Genomic DNA, 23,375 nt, shown 5'->3' on the forward strand with positions numbered 1-23,375 from the left:
CTTTTGTAAAACAGATTTCTATAAAAATGAACATAAAAAAAGATACTTTGAATAACTTTGATGACATAAAAAGCAAATAGCTCCCATTTGGGAAAATTTGGTTAAAAAAAAAAAACCCATCGTTGACATTAATATTATTGTTATTATTATTATTATTATTCACATTTCACAATTCTTTCTTCCAACCCAAAACCCCCCTTTACCAAATTAATCTTTCTCTTTCCGATCAAAAACACTCTTCCAATTTTCAAATCCGAGTACACTCATATATGACTTAAACAAGAACCACCACATATATTCATCTTGGGATCTTGAAAATCAAGCCAAAGATCCAATCTTTATCTATGGAACAGCTCATCAACTTCATCATTCGTCCACCCAGGTTATTATTATTATTCAATTGTACTTAATATCATGCCCCTTTTGCTTTTACCCCTATTTCCGATCTGGGTTTTTGTGGGTTGTCTTCAAGATTCGTAAAGTCGGCTGCTTTATTCAACTTTAGAGCTTTTTAGGGTTTTTTTGGTACTGATTTTGGTTTTTTTCAATTGGGTATTTAGGGTTTTGTTTATTAAGTGAATAATTGATTGAAACTTGTGCTTTTTTTATTTTTTCAATTGAGAAAGTGTGCTTCTTGAAATGGAGGCAGTTCTTGCAGTGTCATTATGCTTGCTTGTTGGATGTTATAATATTATACCTGTGGATTCATGTTACCAGATTATGTTTATGTATAATTGAGTATAGTTTTTACATGTCATGGCAGAGCTGAGTATGAGCCAGACAGTGATTTACTAGATCAAGAATTTATGCTTAAAGGAAAGTGGTTTCAAAGGAAAGATATAGAGGTAACATTTGTTTATGTGTAAAGTTTTTTTTTTTTTAAATTTGAGATGCTAACGATTTTTATTAAACGTTGATGTTAAAAATTTAAGTGATTTCGGTTGTGGTTATTATTAAGGATTTTTATTTGTGATTGCAGATTGTAAATAGCCGAGGAGATGTTCTTAAATGTAGTCATTACCTGCCTATTGTTAGTCCCGAAGGAAAGCCGTTGCCATGTGTAATATACTGCCATGGAAACAGGTTAGTGAAATACTGAAATACACACTCTTGAACCCTAATTTTTTATGTGATCTTCTCGGTTAAAAGTTCAAAAACTGAACTTGAATCTAAATGTAGTTCAAACTTATCCTCTTATGCCTAGAGGCTAAAGGACATGAAGAAGATTCTAAAAATGGTATAAGAAATTTGAGGAAAGAATCAACGAAGCCCATATGATGAATAAAATATACCATAAATGTCGATAACTTGTTACAACATCCAAATCAATAGAAACACCACCAAAAATATATATATGAAAACATTTGATTCTTGAATTTAATATATGTTATGACGATGACATGCTACCAAATATGGATATGCATCTTTGTTTGTATCTGAAAGACTACGTCTGGTGGAGACGTGGAGTACAATATTTGCATTTTTCTGATGTTGACCAAGAACTTATTCTAATTCAGTGAATATCTAATAAATTTGCGGGTGTATGTTTTTAAATATGTGTTCTTACGAAGTGTTAATGTGATGACGTGGCAGTGGAAGCCGAGCCGATGCTAGTGAAGCTGCTATAATATTATTGCCATCAAATATAACTGTATTTACACTTGATTTCTCTGGCTCGGGATTATCTGGTGGAGAGCATGTCAGTCTAGGGTGGTATGAAGTAAGTTAATTTATGATATTATTTTCTAAAAAAAAATTATTACCTTCGTTTTTTTCTTTGTATTTTTATGATTTTATCTGATTTTTGTTATATTTTCAGAAAGATGATTTGAAATCTGCGGTAGATTATTTGCGGTCTGATGGAAATGTTTCACTAATCGGCCTTTGGGGACGATCAATGGGTGCTGTCACAAGGTAATATGAATGTTTATTGATTTTACAGTCTATCAAAGCAGCGATAAAAACCGCTAATGACATTTAGTTGCATCAATAGTCAATGATTATGAGTTTATAACAAGTCAAAGATTCAAATATGCTAAATTTAAAATAGGACCGTTGACTTAGAATGTTGATGATGCCAGCCTGATGTATGGAGCCGAAGATCCTTCAATTGCTGGAATGGTTCTTGACAGTCCCTTCTCGGATTTGGTTGATTTAATGATGGAACTCGTGGATACTTACAAAATTCGTCTTCCCAAGTTTACTGTAAGATTATTATTAACATCTCTGATTTTTTTTCAGGTCAAGTTTGCTATTCAGTACATGCGAAGAGCGATTCAGAAAAAGGCGAAATTCGACATTGTGGAGTTGAATACCATAAAGGTTACAAAACATATTTTTATTAAATTGATTTTTTTGATAAAAAACTTATACTGGTATTTTAATTACAGGCTGCAAAATCTTCTTTTGTCCCAGCTCTGTTTGGCCATGCTGACGATGATGATTTTATACGACCGCATCATTCTGATCGTATTTATGAAGCTTATATGGTAATTTACTAACTTGCATAAATTTCAGATTTTATCGCATTCAAAGTTTCATTTATTCGTATTATACCTTGACAGGGTGACAAAAATATCATCAAATTTGAGGGAGATCACAACTCTCCGCGTCCCCAGTTTTATTTTGATTCTATAAATATCTTTTTCCATAACGTCTTGCATCCTCCAGAAGATGAAATTAAGGGGAACTTCTTTGATTCGTCTCTTGAATACCTTAGCAGTGTATATATTACTCTCACTCTCTCTGTCTTCTCTTTTTTCTGCAAATCATGATATTTTAAAGCTGTACTCGGTGTATAGTTGCAGGAAATCCATGAAGTTGGATATGAAGACGGCTATTTAGTTACACCTCAAGGTATTTATATTGAGATGCTTTGATTTCATATATTAAAAAAAGAAAAATTTGTTAATCTTTTTTGTTATATGTATATCATGCAGCATCGAGTAGCACAGAGGATGCAATAAATCAACTCCGGTCTAAAAGGCCAATGAGCAAGACTGAGGTAATAATTGGTTGTTTGAATTGCCACAGACGTGTGCATGTGTCTTTTCGTCTTTTTTACAATTTTCTTTTTCGGTTCTGATGGAATGTTATAATAATTTTCTACCAACCTTTAGGTCCCTTCTGATATCCCGTCAACAGATAAACAATGCAATTCGGAGGTATTTTATTTAATTTTTTTGTTATATATTTTGCAGTTTAATTTACTGATCATTTTCTGATGTTTGGTTAGAAAACGAATTATTCTTTTTAAAAAATTGTGTTTTTACAAATTAAAAGAATGTGCTTACTTGTTGTTTTTGCTTCAGGATGAAGGAACTGCAACAGGACCTATTCCGTCATCTTCTAAAATGATCAATTTTGAGTTTTCTAATGGCCATCCTTACAATCCGTCACCAGCAGATGAGCATGAATATGTGGAGTACCCGCTTAACATATTGAAGGTTTGCCGTGCAATATTGAGGAAGAAGAAAGGGTAAGCTTTTTGGCTATAAGGGTCCTGTCAAAGTTGATATTTTTTATCACGGGTCTGGTCAGGTCAAAGTTGCTGATTTTAACACCGGTTGGGTCAAAATTGCTACTTTTTAATACAGGCTGATTAAAATTGGTGCTTTTTAACACGGGTCGGATCAAAATTGCTACTTTTTAAAATGGGTCAGGTCAAAATTGGTACTGGTCGGGTCAAAATTGGTACTTTTTACACAGGTCAGATAAAAAGTGGGTCTTTTTTTTAACACGGGTCGGATCAAAATTGCTGCTTTTTCACATGGCCTGATTAAAATTGGTACTTTTTAACACGGGTCGGATCAAAATTGCTGCTTTTTAAAATGGGTCAGGTCAAAATTGGTACTGGGCGGGTCAAAATTGGTACTTTTTACACAGGTCAGATCAAAATTGGTTCTTTTTTTAACATGGGTCGGGTAAAAAATTAGTACTTTTTTTAACACAGGTCGGGCCAAATCTGGTACTTTTTTAACACAGGTCGGTCAAAGTTGGTATATTTTTAAGACGGGTCAAACAGATGGGGCTTACTTTGATATATTCTTTTTGTTCCTTTTTTTTAATAAATTATTAATAAGGTAACAAATATGATTCTAAAACTGTATATTTAAATACTAATCTTTTTAAAACTATTTTAGATGCTCATGGAAGCGGTACTCCTGTCTTTAAAAGATTTAGAACCAAAACAACCACCTGGCGATCAACCGCCAGCTGGCAACGACAAGTCACCCGTAACCAATCACAGTCCACCTACAAAAACCGATCCCACTACACGGGCTTCAACAGCAAGCAGCAGTGGTTCATCTGAACAATCATCAAATACAATTCCACCTGTTGGTCCATCTGACGCTGACATGGCAGGTCAGACCAAAGCATCACAACCATCAGCATCTGTTGTTAGTTCATCTGATGCTGACATGTCGGATGGGACCAGAGCCACGGTGACGGTTGAACGAAGCCCGTCTGGTAACATAATGGACGGGTTGTTAAAACGCTGGGATTTTAGCTTCTTTAAGAATAGATGATGATTTGGTTGGTTGGTTGGTTGGTTGGTTATAGGATGTGTTTTAAGTTGATGGTTATAATTTCTTCTTTTGGTTTTGGAGGTGGTGTGGTGATTTGTTGATATAATATTATTTGAAGTGGAATTGGAATGTGATAGGAGGTTGGTGTAGTTTGTTGTATATAAGATTCAATCCAATGGTTGTGTTTTATTATATATATGCATCTCCATGTTTTTATTGTTATATTAACTTAATTATGCTTGATTATTATGAAATTAAGTGACATTTAGCATTCGTAATGAAAAAAACCAACACACTTTCTATATAGGTGTTTTATAGTATATAGCCATTATCTCGATTTTATGCGAGTGGGAGGGTGTCCTTGCTAAAGACATAATGTCTAAGGTTTTGTTTCTTAAATTCACAAGATGTGACATCTTGACAACCTTATTAGCAGTGATGTGACATCTTGACAACCTTATTAACAGCGAGACATGGACGAGTAGGTTCTCACTACTAGATTCTACTCATACATCCACCTGACCTGGCGGCTACTACGGGAATTAATATGCACTAAGGGCACGCTTATTTTACAGAATGGAATGGAATTTGCATAGGATTTGGAACTGGGAGGAATTGAATTGTGAACATTCCAATAGGAATTGGAATTTGAAGAAATTGAAATCCAATTCGACTCTTGGTGTGTTCGTTTGACAAATGAATTGGAATCGATTTTTTTTTATTTATATTTTGTGATATGATTTTTTTAATTATTTTTTTAAATTTTTTTAGGGGGTTTCTATTAAAATCAAAAACCTCTCAAAAAAATATTCAAAAATAATAATAAAAAATTCATAACTCAAAATATAAATTGAAAACAAAAAAGTAAAAAATCAAAATATTTTATTCGTTGTTCTCGTTAAAAAAAAAAAAAACTCGAGAAAAGATTATAACAAATTCACTTGAAATCCTTCACATTTTGAAAGGTAGAATCCCTTTATTTAAAGGAATTGAATTCCAATTCCAATTCCTTGACAACCGATCACACCAAAAGAAAATTAAGATTTCAATTCCAACTAAACGAACACGTCATGTCATGAGATTTTAATTCCAATTCCTTTGAATTCCTACGAATTCTATGTAACGAACGCGCCCTAAAGATATAACATTTCTTTATCATTTATGATTTCTATAATTAAGAAAAGAACAAAATAAAGAATCTGTTGCATAGGATTACATGATGACTTTATTCAACTTTAATTATTTTAGTATAAAGCTATCATTATATTAACAAGATAAAAATTAAATTCAAATCCACTACTTGACTAGTAGTTTCTTTTCTCAATTGTCAATATCACTGATTAAAATGGAACCAATCTGTAAGCTGCTGCTTTATGTTACATTAATATTATTACTTCCAGTCTCTATATCATCTTTGCAGGAGTGTAACTTTCCGGCCATATTTAACTTGGTGATTCCAACTCCGATACCGGCGCTATAACGTCGATGTTCGGACGACAGGTGGCTCCTTCGCCTAACGGCGAAACGTTCTTCCATTCTCCTGTCGGCCGTGTTTTTGATGGTCGTCTTGTAATCGACTTCATAGGTGTGCTTTCAAAATTTCCTTCATTTATGTTCTTTCATTTAACTTTTTAACTTTTATAGTGTTTATGTCCGCTCGTTGAAAAAATGAACGTGCTTATGTTCACCCATTTACATTTTAAAGGAATATAATAAATGAATATATAAGAACGTTAATGGTACACTTGTCGTTCGTTTAATTAAATTGTCAAAACTTTTTGTTCATATTTGTTTGTTTATAAACGCGCACAAGCTAACTTTTGTTGAACGTTAGTTCGTTTATATTGTTATAATGCTAAATGTGAGAAAAAAAATTGAATATAATTTCTTTATTTTAATATTTTTTAAAAATTTTTGAGTTTTCGGCTGAAGGTTTGTGCCTTATGTTAGTGCGTATCTGAATTCTATGGGTACAAATTTACCCATGGAGTCAATTATGCAACTGCGAGGTCCACAATCCGGCGTCAAAACACCACCATTTTCCAAAGCGAGTATAGCCCGAATTCCTTGGATATCCAGTACGCCCAATTCTCTTATTTCTTAAACCGATCCCAAATAATTCGTCAAAAAGGTACCCATTGTTGACTTTTACATAAGTAACTTGTACAATGTGCATTAAATGTGGTACTACATGACCAGCTATTGGTGCAGGAGATCTTTAAGCGCATGTTCCCAGAAGAATACAAGTTTTCAAGCGCGTTGTACACGTTTGACATAGGCGGGAACGATCTCACCGCTGGCTATCAGCTGAATATGTCTATCGAACAAGTTAAAGCCTACGTTCCCGATGTTATATCCGAGTTTACAACTACCATTAAGGTGAGGGTCAAAACATATAAACTTTTTATTCCATATGTTTTTTTTAACAGCTAATATTCTACTCCTAAATATACCGTAAGACTAATTGACATGTTTTGAAAAAAATAGAACCTGTATGCTCTTGGCGGCAGAGTGTTTTGGATACACAGCACAGGGCCGGCTGGATGCTTGCCTATAATTATGGATACTCAAGTGATCTCGGCGGCACAGGTGGGTAAACATGGTTGCTCCGCACCGTTTAATGATGTTTCACAATATTTTAACAAGAAACTTAAGGAAGCGATAATCCAACTCCGAAAAGATCTTCATTTGGCTGCAATCACCTATGTTGATATTTATTCGGTTAAATATTCACTCGTTGCCCAAGCAAAAAAGCTCGGTACGTTTATGTTTTTATTTTAGTGATAAGAACATGAAACAGTAACCAAGTTTCAATATTGTTCATTTGTTCCAGCGTCTTTTTCGATATCTTAATCACTCTAACGGATAGGATTTGGTAATCCGTTCTTGGTGTGTTGTGGGCATGGAGGAAAGTACAACTTCAACAATGCAATGAGGTGCGGTTGGACGAAAATGGTGAATGGTAAGGCAACCGTGCTTGCACGGTCTTGTGAAGACCCATCATCACGGATCATGTGGGACGGGATTCACTTAACCGAGGCGGCTAATAGATGGATTTACACTCAGATTGCTGACGGGGCATACTCGGATCCGCCTACACCACTAAAGATGGCTTGCCACAGGATGACTTAAGAGTTGAGATAATTTTATTTGTAACTTAGCCACAAAACTAATCGGATTAGACGAGTTTAATTATGAAGTTATGATGGGATTAGACGAGTTTCTAGTCTCAAAATGCTATGTCTGTTAACGTTTCTTATAAATCTTGTATCTCCGGTGTGTAGCACAAACACGTAAAAGGGTTCTGGCCAGGGTCTACCCTTCTTGGGGGACCAACATTTTTAATAAATATATTAGGGACCCACTTTTTTCTACTTGTCCCAAACCTCGAAATTTGGATTCTCGAGAACACCCTTGGTTCTCTCTACTATACTCCCATGTAGGGGTGCAAACGAGTCGTAATGCTTCCAAGCTACTCAAGATCGGCTCATTAAAAAGCTCAGTCGAGCCGAGCTTAATCGAGCCTAAGCTCGAGCCTAGAAGTAAGCTCGTTTAGTAATCGAGCCTAAGCCCGAGCTTCACTTATCAAGCTCGATCCGGCTAGCGAGCCTAAACGAGTCTGTCATTTATATAGTTTTTTAAAATATATATTTAATAATTATTAATTAATATATAATGCTGTGAAAAAATAAATAAAAATAACTAAATAATATATTTCTTTTTACATAAAATTATAATAGAAAAAAATATAAAAATAATTATATTTATATAAAAAATAATTGATAAATACATCGGCTCGGCTCGTTTGCACCCCAACTCTCATGTTTTTTCTTGATACACTTTGATCTTGATTACACATTAAACTTTGGTGTGAGTCGAGATAATTATGACATGTCTTTATGATTTAAGATTTCTATAATAGAAAAAAAAAAGAAATAAAAATCTCTTGCGTAAGGTTGGATGATGACTTTTAGAGTTTGACTACTGTATTCAACTTTAATTTTTATAAGTATAAAGCTACTAATATTATATTAACAAGATGAAAATTCAAACACATCTCCTTCTCCACTTATTGACTTTTATAGTTTTTGCTTTCTCCATTGCAAATATCACCAATTGAAATGGAACCAATCTGTAAGCTAATACTTTATGTTACATTATTATTATTACTTCCAATCTCAATATCATCTTTGCCTGAGTGTAACTTTCCAGCTGTGTTTAACTTTGGTGATTCGAACTCCGATACCGGAGCTTTAACCGCGATGTTTGGACAACCGGCCTCTCCTCCGCCCAACGGCGAAACGTTCTTCCATTCTCCAGCTGGCCGTGTTTGTGATGGCCGTCTTGTAATCGATTTCATAGGTGCGTATTGAGAATATTTATCCTTTGTTTATGTTCGTTCATTTAACTTTGAACATACGAATACGGACTTTTAAATGGACAGATTATATTGTTTATGTCCGCTCGTTGAGAAATTGAACGTGTTTATATTGTCTATGTTCGTTTGTTTACATTCTAAAGGGATATAATAAATGAATATATTAGAATGTTGATGAGCAAACGTAAACGAATGTAAATGAAGCCTGCTAAAGAATATAAACAAGCGAAGAGAAAAAGTTAACGGTTCAATGAATGTTCAGCTCATTTATATTGTCATAATGCTAAATGTGTGAAAAAGTTGAAATGAATTTCTTTATTTTAATATAATTCAAAAATTTTAAATTTTTAGCTAAAGGTTTAGGACTACCTTATCTTAATGCATATCTAGATTCTATGGGTACAAACTTTACCCATGGAGCCAATTATGCGACCGTGGGGTCCACAATCCGGCGTCAAAACACCACCATTTTCCAAAGCGGGTATAGCCCAATTTCCTTGGATATCCAATACGAACAATTCTCCTATTTCTTAAAGCGGTTCCAAATAATTCGTCAAAAAGGTACTCGTTCTTACTCCTAAACATAAGAGACTTGTACAACATGCTTTTATTTTGGTACTGCATGACCGGCTATTGGTGCAGGAGACATCTTTAAGAACATGTTCCCAGAAGAGTACAAGTTTTCAAGCGCGTTGTACACGTTTGACATAGGCGGGAACGATCTCACCGCTGGCTATCAGCTGAATATGTCTATCGAACAAGTTAAAGCCTACGTTCCCGATGTTATATCATAGTTTACAACTACCATTAAGGTGAGGGTCGAAACATATATATTACTCCTAAATCCACCTAACATTAATTGACACGTTTCGAAAAACACAGAACGTGTACGATCTTGGCGGCAGAGCGTTTTGGATACACAACACTGGGCCGGTTGGATGCTTGCCTTATATTTTGGATACTCAGGCGATCACGGCGACACAGGTGGACGAACATGGTTGTGCCGCCCCGTTTAACGAAGTTTCACAGTACTTTAACAAGAAACTCAAGGAAGCCATAGTCCAACTCCAAAAGGACCTTCACTTGGCTGCGATCACTTATGTCGATATTTATTCAGCCAGATATTCACTCTTTGCCGAAGCAGAAAAGCTCGGTATGTTTAGGTTTTTACTCCAGCGATAAAATTATGAAATAGTAAAATAGTAACCAAGTTTCAATTTAAAAAAGTCGTTGCTACTGAATTCAAACTCGCAGGATTTGGTAATCCGTTCTTGGTGTGTTGCGGGCATGGAGGAAAGTACAACTTCAACAATGCAATGAGATTCGGTTGGACGAAAATGGTGAATGGTAAAGAAACCGTGCCCTCTCAGTCTTGTGAAGATCCGTCATCACGGGTCCTTTGGGACGGTATTCACTTCACAGAGGCGGCTAATAAATGGGTTTACAATCAGATTGCGGAAGGCGCATACTCTGACCCGCCTACGCCCCTAAAGATGGCTTGCCACAGGATGATTTAAGACTACTGTATTTGTAACTGAACCACAAATAAAGTAATAAACCATTCATATAACCTATTTACAAGATAACAAAGAGATCATTTTGTGAATTGAAAAATTAAATTTCAAACATAACAGTTGCTGTGAACTTATAGAAAATATCATGTTTTTGTTGCAGAAACAAGGAAAAAAAAATTCAAACTAAACTGATCACCTTAACAAATAATAACACAATAACACTGGCAACCAACAAGAAGTGCCAAACATTATGTTTTTGTTGCAGGCCTCACTAACCCTAGACCCGGACCGCTTCCTAAATGCTTAAAGTCTTTAGCTTCAAGATTATCCCCATGACCCGCAAACCCGGTCCCACCTTTCTCCAAATTAATCAAGTTCCTCTCCTTGCAGGCCTTATTACAAACTAAACAAACCTTATCAACCGCCATAAACTTATCCGCACACTTCTTACAAAACACATGCCCACAAGAACTTAAGGCGACAAGTGATAATGTGTTAGTTAATGTCACCTTACAACTCGGGCATATATATGTTTTACCTAAGGTTGTAGCTTTCTTTTCATTGTGTTTATCCTCCGTTAAGTGAATAGAGAAAAGTGATTTCATTTTAAGCTTTTCTTTACCTTCTGGGCATGTTGTGGAGGTGGTTGGAGCATTGACTTTGACCAGAGCTTCGGGTGTTGCAGAGGGTAACCAAAATGCTTTCATGGTTCTTAGTGCTTCTTCTTCATAAGCTGTGGTTTTAACACTGTTTGCTCCATGAAAACCGGTTGTTTCCCAGTTGAAGTGTTTGTCACTGTATTGTGGTAGAGCGCCATGGTTTTGTTGATCGAATGCATCCAGTTCTCTTGCCTTTTGTAGCATTAATCTCTCGGCTTCTTCATCTTTTTCTTGCCTTATTTGAGATGTGTGTGCAGCTAGCTTCCTGTAAGAAAGATGCATTATCAATAAACAGTTAAAGCTAAAGAAAATCATACTTGTTTTAGTTCGATAAACAAACACGAACGCATGTCTCATTTGATCATATAACGTTTGTTATTTACGTTTATTAATATATTCATTTAACTTTTTTGGCCCGCTACATCTTATCTAGTTTTAATAACTTCGTAGACCTAACACATACTGCTATTCGCATTACTTTAAATGCCAATGGCTTTAACTCGATTATGCATGTTCTAGGGGTGCAAACGAGACGAGCTACTCGAGATCGGCTCGATAAAAAGCTTGATCGAGCTGAGCTTTATCGGGCCCAAGCCCGAGCTCAAGCCTAAAAGTAAGCTCATTTAATAAACGCGCCCGAGCTTCACTTATCGAGCTCGAGCCGCCTCGCGAGCCTAAACGAGCTTGCCATTTATATAATTTTTTAAAATATATATTTAATAATTATTAATTAATATATATATAATATTATGAAAAGATAAATAAAAATAACTAAATAATATATATTATTTTGTATATAAATTATAATAGAAAAAAATATAAAAAATAATTAATAAATAGTAAACGAGGCAAGCCGAGCTTGAAAATCTACTCACGAGCCGAGCTCGAGCTTTGAAAATAGAGATCGAAACGAGCCGAGCTCGAGCTCTGTGTAAGTTAAACTACCCTAATTCCTGATCTCAAAGCCTAATTGAAGTCACAGTCATCCAATTGACTGAATTCTGAAACCCTAGCCCTAAAGCAATTACCTTTGGATGTCTTTCTTTTGGGACAACAAGCACTCGAGTATGCACTCTTTACAGAACACATGGCCTTTCTGGCAGCACAAGGGATCGATGAAGGGTTTCAAGCAGAACGAGCAAGCGTCAAAGGGTTTAATGGAGTCTTTACCGAGGCGTTCCTTCTGAGTACCGTAACCCAGCTTCCGCTTCTCGTCATACGTGAAGTAGGCTAGATCGTTGTTGTTCTTCGAGTGTCTCTGAGGCATGATTATGATTATGTTGCTGCAGATCGATTCCAAGATTCAAGAAGAAGATGTAGTTGCTTCAAAACCCTAATTTTATATTCAATTTTAGGGGTGGGTAAGACCACGAGACCCGATCCATTATTTACAACAGGGTCGGCGGTTTATTTATTTTTATTTTTATTTTTTGTTTCGGATACTTTGGATATGAAACCAGTTTCAGGTATGACCGGGTATTAGAAATCGAGCATTGTTTATATCTGGGTTGGGTTTGGGTAAGGATATTGTCTCAAAAAGAACCATATCTCTATGTACCCTGTTAGAACCGATTATTCTAAAATCAGGGATTTGAATACCCTATTTTTGGGTATTAGGAAAACTCTATTTTTGGGTTTTTTTTTGTATAAATTGGGTTTTTTTTAATGGGGCTGCACTTTTTAGGGGTATATTTAGGTATAAATCGAGTATTTGAAAACCTGGTTTTGGGTATTGGAAAAGCCAAGTTGCGGGTATGGAACCGATTCCTGTTTTGTGGTATTACTAGGTGCAAATCGGGTCAGTTTCGCATACGGGTTTTGGTACTAAAATATTTACCCTATCCATACCTACGGGTAGGGTCGGGGAAGTGTTCGGGTAGTAAAAGCACGGGTATAAAAATCCTAGTTCTTGTTTTTTTTTTTCGGATCCGGTTCGGGTTTTTGTGTACCTCTAGCTCCCGGATCCTAAAATACCATTAAACGGGTTTGGTTTGCGTCTTGGAGGTTTGACCATTTTCTTTTTACATAAACCAGGTAAAACCCATGAGACTTGAACCGATCAAACCCAATTATTTATAATATGGTCGGGTCTAGGGTCTTGAGAATACACTAAACGGGTTTGCAACGAGTCAAGTCTTACAGGTTTGACCCGTTTACACAACCCTATTGAATTTTACGTTTAAAATGGTTCTTACAAGCATTAAATATATATATATTTTTTAATATTGTAGATTAGTTAAAGGTAATTATTTTTATAGCCGGTTCAAAAAAAGTTACGGTGATTAACGAGTTGGGTTCTGGATTGTCGTGTGATATGATGCACTCCTGGGCAATGTGTTGATACAAGCACAATCGATACATGTTAATTCATTATATCGTAAATTGACCTGATTTTTCTTTGTATTTGTCATGTGCCTTGGAAATTGAATACATAATTGGTTTATATGATTAAGTGAAAATAACGACACATGAACATAAAATCAATTTAGATATTTTCTAAATTAAAATTTGAATCAAATTCTCAAAGGTTCAAAATTCCATATAATATTATGAATAGCGTCACACAATTTTATTAGACATTAGACATTAATCTCTCCAAACACATTTTATTTAGTTATTTAGGATCTTCTCAAACAGCTGCATTTCTCCTTTATTGCATGATTAAGGTTTAAAAGATTTGTCTAAAGAAACTTCTTAAACCAATCCACAAGATCCTGCTGAGCCTCTTCTGCGCTCTTCACTTCCGCTGCATCATCATCGTTATATCTAGTAGTCCAACCATGGTTGACACCAGGATATATTTTCACAAAGTGTTCAACCTAAAAACATAATCATCAGTTGCAATAGATGTAGATAATAGTGCATGGATGTGCTCATAATAACTTTTATATACTTCTAAGTTTTTTTTTTTTTTTTTAAATTCAACATTAGCTAGAAATATTACCTTATTTGCAGCTAGAGCAGCTTCATATTTTTTATGAGTTCAGGTGGATTTATTTTGTCCAACTCCGCACTTAATATCGCTATAGGTACCTTAACCCCTTAAACCATGATATAAATCAAACAAAAGATAAAAACTTCTCAAAATTTTCTAGTCCAAAAGTGTTAGGCCCCGTTTTGTATGATTAGTCTTTTATATTGTTTTGGTTGTGTATTTGGGCCACGGTCCATTGTAAATGAGCCCATTGGACGTTAATGTAAATGAAATATGCTTCTCATGCATGTCTCCCTATATATAGGGAGCATGCAATGAGAAATATAGACTTTTGACAAAAACCAACTTCTTCACATACTATCTATCTCTCGGCTCTCTCTCTCTCTCTCTTTCTCTCTCTCTCTCTCTCTCCCCTTCTCTTCTAACAACCGAACATAAACTCTCAAGATCCGAGATCACTTAGGTGACTTGGTGTGATTTCCGCTAGCACTAAGTTTGGTTGATCCAAAGACGTTGTTAGATCCACCCGACACGGGACCTACAAAAAGTCTTAAAAAAGTCAAAGAATAAACACACACATAATAATAATAATAATAATAATAATAATAATAATAATAATAATAATAATAATACCTTTGATATCATCTAAATCGATAAATGAAGGATGCAAGAGTGCGACAACTTGTACTTCAGCATCCTTTGCTAGCTCTACGACAACCTTAGCTATTAAAATATTTAAAAAAAACAATAAATTCAAAAGTATTATTCAAGTAATAATAACATGACCAACCAATTTTAAGTATTACCTCCCCAACTACAGCCCCAATTTTGGATACACCCTTATCTTTAAGAGCATGTATGATTGGTTTAGCAAATTCAACAACTGCTTGCTCCTAATAATAATAATAATAATAATAGAGAATAAATAAAAGTATAGATGGTATTTAATTTTAGTTGATAATAAGATGTGGAAAGAAAACATAACTAACAGGTGCATGGTTTATTAACCAGTCATCTATCTGAGATACATCAGTCAGAGGGTCTCCATTGAAGCAATCAGGAACAAGTGCATAATATCCAGCAGATGCAACTTGTCTGCAATTTGCCTGCAAAGTTAAATCATAAACACATTAACATCATGTCAAATTTTAGATGCTCAAAATTAGTTGAGCTATAAGATTTAAGAAGTTGTTCTTGCTACAGGAATACCTCAATTTTGGAGCTTCATAACCCGCACCAAATATTATAAAAAAAAAACCTTTATTAACAGAAGTGTTTTAAAGAAGTTAACAACAAAATTAAGGGAAACGAGCCGAGCTGCTCGAGATGTGAACGATAAAAAGTTCGAAACGAGCTGAGCATTATTAAGCTCAAGCCGAGTCTAGCCTGAGCTCCATATAAAGCTCATTTATTTATCGAGCCTGAGCTCGAGCCTTGTATGGGAAGATCGTTTATGCTCATCAAGCCTTAACCAGGCTATTTTATTTTTAAGTTTTAACTCTTTTGGACTTATATAGTTCTATGTATTAATTACACACTATACAATCAAGCTTTGGCCTTTTCAAGATACTGCACACGAGCCCGAGCCCGAGCCGAGATTATGTTTGTTAAGCTTTTTCTCAAAATATTTTAAAAAATAATTAAAAATGTATATAAATTAATTAATAAATAATAAACGAGTCGAGCCCGAGCTTGAAAAAAACGACTCATGAAATTGAAATGAGCAGAGCTCGAGCTCTTGTAAGTCAAACAAGTCGAGCTTGAGCCTAGTCGAGCCCTGGCTAGACTCACCTAGCTTACACCATTAGTCTTGGCTAATGGATTAATGAATCGAGCGAACAAAAATACATTCATTTTCTTTGTTCATTTATGTTCTGTTATAATATATATGAACGAACAAGCAAGATCATATTAAGATAACGACGAACATGAACAAGAATATTTATAAAGGTGAATCAAATGATTCGATTACCAAAAATATCAGACACAAGCATCACGGCAATTTTCGAATCAAGCTTGCCAGAAACTTAGGAACTGAGAGATGCAATTTGCAAGACTTCTCCGGATTCCTTGCCTGTGGAGATTACCGGAGGATTTCTGCAGCATTTGGGTCCAGACATTGTAGGGACACTTAAGACGTTCTGGAGCTAGTGTTCAGGTAAACCATAATAATAAGAGTGTAGGGAGGAGTTGAACATTTATTGCACACTGCTACCATGAGTATATTTATGTGCTTCAAAATCATACATGTTTTGAGATCATTCATATCATGACCTAGGAATTAACTCGCGGGTTCCATCACTCATCATCATGGGGCAAAAAAACAAAAAAAAAATTTGTCGTTCGAGAAAGAAAATGCAAAGAGTTAAACTTTAGACCTTAATATCTTCAAACACACTTTATTATTTAGTCAAAGATCTAGTTATATGGTCTTTATTGCTTCTATAATATATGATTGTTTATTGGATTACATCGAAACAGAAGGCAAGCGGGCAACAAGCTGCGCCGCTACCCCCTTTTGAATCGCAAAACCCAATCTTTTAAAAACTATATTTGCTGATCTTGGAGTCATAACATTACTATGCATGACCCGCTGAACACGGGTAAGTAGCTTCACAGCTTCAGGCGCGAGGAAACCAAAAGTGTCAAAAGCAAAAGGAATAAATACATGTTGGTTGTCAAGACACACCTTTTCATGTTTTGCCACCTTACCTGAAGCAGCTTTTAATGCGGCTTGACCGACCGCGAAACCACTACTCCCTAAGCCCACCAAAGGAGAAACCCCTGTTAAATCCACACCTTATTTGGTTATTAACTATTAAGGATCTTCTCAAACATCTGCATCATTCCTATTTACATTATTATGGTTTTACAGATTTATTTAAACACACTTCCCAAACCAATCCATAAGATCTTGATGGGCCTCTTCTACACAGCTAACGTCTGCGTCATTGTCGTCTTTATATCTAATGGTCCAACCATGTGCAGCCTCAGGATATTTATTTACAAAGTTATTAGCCTTCATACGCGTAAACACACCTTTGGATGTCTTTCTTTTGGAAGTAGGGACATGAAACATGTCATGTGTATTCATGTTTAGTAATGCAAACGCAATCAATGCATGCCCGAAGATAACTTATTGAGATATTTGAGTGTTTTAAGTATAGATGTAGAGTATAATGTGTTTTTGTGACATGCAATTTGTAAAATCACAGGTATGTTGTTTATTTGTTTAAAGGTACGCCCTGCTTGCGGTGCGCACATATTATGTATATATGTGTGAACCCTTGGGTGGGCAAAAGTAAAATTGCACTAATTTTGACGTTATTTTACTAATCACGTGAAAATAACGTTAAAAGTGGCGGAAGGTTAATCAGGCATCATGTGGTGGCGTTGATAGCCGAAAGACAAGGGCACATGCACCAATCAGCCGGTGTCCCGATGATTGAGTGTTATGTGTCTTATGTCCAAGGCTTGATTCAAAACTACTATCGAGCCGGGGGTCTCACCGGAAGCAGCCTCTCTATCCCTATGGGATAGAGGTAAGGCTGTCTACATCTTACCCTCCTCAGACCCTACCATAGCATTGCTATTGGTGGGATATACTGAGTACGATGATGATGATGATGATGATGATGATGTGGGTTTGAATACGTAGTTGGTTTATGCAGATAAGTGAAAATTACTTTTCACTTTTCTGCCTAAATCACGAATCAAATACGTATTTTCAATTACAAGAACACGTGAATGTCACGTAATCCGGCACATGAACATAAAATCAATCTAGATATGACTAAATCAAAATTTGAATCAAATTTCTTAGGGGTTCAAAAACTGGCATAGGTTTTTTTATATTGTTTTCCAGTAATTAACACGTAACCTAACCACCCGTACATGAAAATCCAAACACCAACATCTAATGCCTCCATTATGTTGTTGCTAGCAACTTCCACTACTTTTAGTTTTGGCTCTTCCAAATCATTCCCCGTGGAAGGTCTGGACCCTTTTTTTCCAATCCTTTAATTTTAAAGTGATTCATTCTGTTCATAAGAAATAGAAGATAACACCAATAATACAAGGGATCGCAAATCCCAAATTTGTCTTTGAAGAGCGGATAAGACAGAAAAAACAAACCCCATTATAACAAGAGGCGTAGATTTTAATGTCGAATACGATGAAACGCTCAACAATTTATCAAACATATGAGCAGGAATACAACATGTGTACTCACGTGTTGAAACAAATTAACACAATCAATGTATGCTGAGTTATTTAAAGGAATGTCATAAATTTTGAAGAGAGATGATCCCATTTTGTCCCTCCACCGCCCCCCCCCCCCCCCCCTTTTTTTAAGATTCCATGAATGTCCCTATCGTACTCGTTGATTCTGGCAAGTTTTGAACCAAATTCGCCGACGCCGACGAGTTTGGTTTATCCAATGCTTAGACGACACGTCTGTAAAATTGTACGTTCCCTGCAAATTTTGAAACAAACCCGACGACTCCAACGAGATTCCTGCATTCTTTCCGTCGTTCTCGCCTGGTTTGGAATAAATCTCCTCGGCTTCCATCGTTCCCCCACATTTAACGATGTTTTGAAGTATTATTTTAATTTATATTTTGGAAATTGGATTTTAACAATCCAAAACCTATTGGCCAGTATTAATCCCAACTAACAATATTATGATCAATGCCAATCCCAACTTTGAATTTTATTACACATAATAATCCTAGTCTAACAAACCGTTAACTCCGTTAGTTAAGTTCTTTTAAGTTATTGTTAAATGACGGAAGCGACCACCGACAAGTTTAGTAAGGATGTTTATGGAATCTTAAAAAAATAGAGTATAAAATGGGTTCTCTCTCTTTTCCTTTTTTTAACATTTCTAGTTAGAGTTAGGATAAATGTACCCCCACTTGTATTTGTCATATCCCCTCCTCTTGACTTTCAATGTCTTTAACAATTTTATTTGACATATTACCAACCTCTAATATTTTTTGTAAAGCTTATCATATTAATAATATTTATTATCTTTATAAAATATATTTTAAGAAATAATGATATATTCTCTTTATAAAAACGATAAAACGATTTGTATATTTTTATCTTATTATATGTCTTTCGCTTGACAAAAAAAATCCTTAAATATATTTTGTTAGACTCGAGAGTATAAGATTATTGATATGTTAGAAAAGAACCAACTTGTTGATCAAGCCAATTTTGTTTAATCTTTTTTATTGATTAAAAACAATGCGATTTTTTTTAAAATGTAAGCTATCTATAAAAACTGTTTTTTTTTCTTTTTAGATAAAAAATTGTTTTACATAAACAATTTTTTTTGGTCATTGAAAAAAACAAAGAAAAAGTTTTATAATATGAAAAAAAAAAGAAAAAGAAAAACTCTTTAAAGAATAAAAAAACTTTTTAAAATAATAATGAGAATAAAAGATAACAAAATGGTAAAGGAAAAACACAAAGGTTTAAATCGTATTAATGTAAAACTTCAAGGGGAACGCTTAGTAAAAATGAAGGAATGAGAGAGGGATACGTTTAGGAGCACCATTCTGATTATTCACAATCACAAATACATTAGAAACTCGATAAATTAATACTCGATTATTTAATAAACTCTCTAAGATAATATTTTTTGCCGGTCCCGACTCGGGGATAGGATGCTAAATTAATAATTCGCTAAAATTATAAGATAATACATTTTTGATAATTTCTTTAGACCCCATATAAAATATAAATTAATAATTCCTTATATATAGCATATTACATGAATGATTTATGAAGGTTTCTTGAAAAATGACTCAATTGTCTTTTGTTTTTTGTTGAAATCAATTTCCCTTTGAATCTCGTCTCTAATTTTTCTTAGCATGGTAAGAACTTTTGGTGTTGTTTTCTCATAGCTCAACAAGAAATTGTTCAATGTGATTGCCGCTTTAATAGCTTCGTTTCGCGAAGGGGGCTCCATTTTAGAACTTTCATCATCTTCTTTATCGATATCATCTTTATATATAAATTAATAATTATTAATTTATCGATTAATTAATAACTCTTTTAATTAATAAATTTTGGTGGCCCCAAGTGTATTATTTTATAAAATTTCTACTGTATATCCAAAATTTCTAGGGTTTTAGGGTCATCATGTCGGACTACTTACCATTTGAAATCCAAGACAAAATCATGAAAATGCTTCCTGTGAAATCACTGATCCAGTTCCAGTCAGTCTCGAAGACCTGGAAGTCGTGGATCGACAGCTCCAGTTTTGTTGAAACCTATAACCACCAACAGACTCCTCATGTGCTGGTGAGTTGTAACGCTCCTTGCCTTGTTGCTTACAATACAACTCTTTATAAGAAAGCCTTAATCTCATTTCTTGATGATGACTCGTTCCCATTCAACCGAGTTTCCCTCAATTTCCTCCCTCGCAGCTTTTCGCTCCACAGTTATTGGCTGCTCTCATGGCTTGCTGTGCTATTTTTCTTATCAGCAATTTTGTGACGGTTTGAGGGGCACTGCGGTAATCTGGAACCCGTGTATTAGACGAGCGCTTATGATTGATATTGTGCCTGCTCCCGCCCCCACTAGGGGCGCTTATATGTATAACACCGTTTTAGGTTTTGGGGTTTGTCGTGTGACCAATGATCCGAAGATTGTCAAGATCAGTTACAGTACAATTGTTAGAGAATCAGATGATGTGCGTTTTCAAGTTGACTTGTTTACGCTGAGCACGAGGGCATGGAGAAGTCTAAGTGAAAGTGATAAACTCCCTCGTAAATCACTTCGATTTGATTTTTTAACCAAGACCAGTTATTCGGTAGCTATAGATGGGTTTGTTTATTGGCTTGCGATTGATAAGATGGCCGTGTGTTGGCTGATTGTTTCTTTTGATATGACAAGTGAAGAATTTGGGGAGGTAAACCTCTCAAATAGGTTAGCTCGGTCTCAACACAAGCTTCACATGTCTAAGCTAGGGGAGTCCCTTGTTCTTTTAGAACATGTTGAGGAGCCGGATAGATCGGTGTACAGTGTATGGACGATGGAGGGTGGTTCTGGTTTGTTTACACAACTATACACATTTAATGTTAACACACCCAATAATGTCTCATTATTGGGATACAGATTAAGAGGTGATGCTATAATTGAGATTACAAACAATGGGATTACAGAATTCGTTGTTTACGAGCGGCTCTCAAAACGGATCAATAACCTAGGATTTAGGGCGTCCGAGTTGTTTTCTGCGCATCCGTACATGGAAACATTGTTTCTTCACGATCATCCAGATCTCACACTTAATACAGAAGCACTTCAAGATAATTAGGTTTGATCAGCTGTACTGTTACTATGGTGGAATGATATAGATGTCAAGAATAAATAATAGGCAAATTGGAAATAAATAATCCCACCTTTTTTGTATTGGCCGATAATAATCGACCTTATTAAAAATCACTTACCAACAGTCCAATCTTTCAACTATTTTTGTCTCAATGGTCCCCTGTTAAAAAACACTTAACGTCGTTAAGTTTTTTTCCGAGTTTCAAACCGATGTTTTAGGGCTTTTGATCGGAAGAAGGATACAAGTCAACTGCCGTAAAACTTATCTCAAAACTGTGATACAAACAACGAAACAATGTTTTAATTCGGGTGTTTGAGTTTCTAATTAACAAAAATCAAACCATTTGAACCACCGTTTCGAGATAAGTTTTACATCAGTCGACTCTTATCCTTCTTCCGATCAAAAGCCCTAAAACATCAGTTTGAAACTCGAGAAAAAAACTTAATGATGTTAAGTGTTTTCTTTACGGGGGAACATTGAGATAAATATAGTTGACAGGTTGGACCGTTGTAGTGATTTTTAAAGGTGAGATTATTATCAGCCAATACACAAAAGACGGGATTATTTATTTCTAGTTTGCCTAATAATAATAGGCTAGATTTGGTAATTGATAATCAGGTTTATTTATGTGCTACTAGTCTTTGCTTTGGATGTTATTGGAAATTTAACTTTATTTCATGTTGGACTTGCTTATTTGATTGTGAAATCATGTTGATACTGTAGGGCCAATATTATATATTGTTTTTAGGATTGTGTATGTCATTTTAGTTTGCTTTTAGTCAGTGTAGTATGTATTCGGTACGTTTATTTTGTAAGTATTGGAGAAATGGGGACCCTATAAAAGGGTCACTTAACCCATTTCTCCAAACAACTGATTACAACACTTTCACAACTCTTCAGGAAATAAAGTTCTCTCTGTCCATCTTCTTCTTCTTCCTTTCTAGCAAATAAACCAAACAAACTAAGATCCGAGATCCGAGTGTCGTTGGTGATTTCCGCTAACCAACAACACGGATTGATCCGAACAAAGTTGTTAGATCCATTCCAGAGGACCTACAGATACTATATTGATTAATGTTCTTCACCTGTTCTATGTGCTTTAGGAAGGATTTCTACATATTTGATGATAAAAGTGGCAATAAAGTAGGGGATTCAAAGCAGTTGAAACGGATCAAACTGTTTAAACTGAAGTAAGTTGGCCGATTTGAAACCTAAACAATTTGGTTTACAGTTTGGTCCGGTGATCATTTAGTTTCATAGATCTGCATTCCATGATCATTTAGTTTCATAGATTCAGTAAACGCAAACAGTTCAGCATTAGAACTTAATATCTTCACACACACTTTATTTAGTTATTAAAGAACTCCTCAAACATCTGCATGATACCTTATTACATGATTAAAGTTTTACGGACTGAAATATTTGTCTAACAACACTTGCCAAACCAATCCACAACATCCTAATGAGCCTCTTCTGCACATTTCACTTCTGCTTCATTGTCGTCTTTATATCCAACGGTCCAACCATGTGCAACACCAGGATATATTTTTACAAAGCTATTAACCTGCATAAGCGTAAAACACGCCTTGTAAGGCAGTATTCGGATGTACCTTGTTTAATATGATTATGTTATACTAAATAATTAAAATTATCATTGGGTAGATATATTACCTTATTTGTAACTAGCGCGGCCTCAAATTCTATGACGACTTCTGGTGGAGATCGTTGGTCGATCTCAGCACGTAGTATCCCTATAGGGATCTTAACCCCTAAAATCATCATATTAATCAGAAAAAGAAAATACTAGTTTTTATTCTTCAAAAATTCACACACGGACCACTTTTGGTTTTAAGAAACGAGAGATTATGATTAGTGTCATGGAATGAAACATACCCTTGATATCATCTAAAGTGACAAATGAAGGATGCAAGAGTGCAGCAACTTGTATTTCAGCTTCCTTTGCTAGCTCTACCACCACCTTAGCTATTTGAAAAAATATATATATCATTCAATTGTGT

The 23,375-nt window shown here is 35.2% G+C and overlaps 3 protein-coding genes and 4 pseudogenes across 7 annotated transcripts; 4 read left to right on the forward strand and 3 right to left on the reverse strand.

Annotated features, from left to right (window-relative positions):
• Positions 1–240: 240 nt before the first annotated feature.
• Positions 241–4,640, forward strand: LOC143630867 (uncharacterized; annotated as a pseudogene). Its single transcript, XR_013153254.1, has 14 exons — positions 241–382; positions 764–845; positions 980–1,083; positions 1,594–1,720; positions 1,820–1,914; positions 2,082–2,205; positions 2,242–2,322; positions 2,391–2,489; positions 2,565–2,723; positions 2,802–2,856; positions 2,940–3,004; positions 3,120–3,164; positions 3,312–3,478; positions 4,143–4,640. The product of XR_013153254.1 is annotated as an uncharacterized LOC143630867 (transcript).
• A 1,374-nt stretch (positions 4,641–6,014) lies between these two features.
• On the forward strand, positions 6,015–7,685 carry LOC143630917 (GDSL esterase/lipase At3g26430-like; annotated as a pseudogene). Its single transcript, XR_013153260.1, has 4 exons — positions 6,015–6,098; positions 6,729–6,908; positions 7,017–7,287; positions 7,399–7,685. The product of XR_013153260.1 is annotated as a GDSL esterase/lipase At3g26430-like (transcript).
• Positions 7,686–8,613: 928 nt separating this feature from the next.
• LOC143630918 (GDSL esterase/lipase At3g26430-like) lies at positions 8,614–10,441 on the forward strand (annotated as a pseudogene). The gene is made up of 5 exons (XR_013153261.1): positions 8,614–8,891; positions 9,259–9,468; positions 9,550–9,719; positions 9,790–10,060; positions 10,162–10,441. The product of XR_013153261.1 is annotated as a GDSL esterase/lipase At3g26430-like (transcript).
• A 55-nt stretch (positions 10,442–10,496) lies between these two features.
• LOC143630957 (E3 ubiquitin-protein ligase CSU1-like) lies at positions 10,497–12,381 on the reverse strand. Its single transcript, XM_077099836.1, has 2 exons — positions 12,109–12,381; positions 10,497–11,345 (listed from the first exon to the last, which is right to left on the reverse strand). The coding sequence occupies exons 1-2, from the start codon at positions 12,345–12,347 to the stop codon at positions 10,670–10,672; spliced, it is 915 nt and encodes a 304-aa protein (XP_076955951.1). The 5' UTR covers positions 12,348–12,381; the 3' UTR covers positions 10,497–10,669.
• A 1,351-nt stretch (positions 12,382–13,732) lies between these two features.
• LOC143630919 (endo-1,3;1,4-beta-D-glucanase-like) lies at positions 13,733–16,135 on the reverse strand (annotated as a pseudogene). Its single transcript, XR_013153262.1, has 7 exons — positions 15,988–16,135; positions 15,816–15,829; positions 15,005–15,121; positions 14,797–14,908; positions 14,649–14,738; positions 14,025–14,121; positions 13,733–13,899 (listed from the first exon to the last, which is right to left on the reverse strand). The product of XR_013153262.1 is annotated as an endo-1,3;1,4-beta-D-glucanase-like (transcript).
• A 4,030-nt stretch (positions 16,136–20,165) lies between these two features.
• On the forward strand, positions 20,166–21,342 carry LOC143630921 (putative F-box protein At5g62060). Its single transcript, XM_077099805.1, has 2 exons — positions 20,166–20,327; positions 20,512–21,342. The coding sequence occupies exons 1-2, from the start codon at positions 20,166–20,168 to the stop codon at positions 21,340–21,342; spliced, it is 993 nt and encodes a 330-aa protein (XP_076955920.1).
• A 1,474-nt stretch (positions 21,343–22,816) lies between these two features.
• On the reverse strand, positions 22,817–23,365 carry LOC143630922 (endo-1,3;1,4-beta-D-glucanase-like). The gene is made up of 3 exons (XM_077099806.1): positions 23,251–23,365; positions 23,029–23,126; positions 22,817–22,921 (listed from the first exon to the last, which is right to left on the reverse strand). Exons 1-3 carry the CDS (start codon positions 23,363–23,365, stop codon positions 22,817–22,819), a joined length of 318 nt encoding a protein of 105 aa, XP_076955921.1.
• Between the last annotated feature and the right edge of the window lie 10 nt (positions 23,366–23,375).

This window comes from Bidens hawaiensis, unplaced genomic scaffold (assembly GCF_021521415.1).
Source record: "Bidens hawaiensis isolate Kalapana, Puna unplaced genomic scaffold, B.hawaiensis_p1.1 tig00005851_1, whole genome shotgun sequence".
NCBI lineage: Eukaryota > Viridiplantae > Streptophyta > Magnoliopsida > Asterales > Asteraceae > Bidens > Bidens hawaiensis.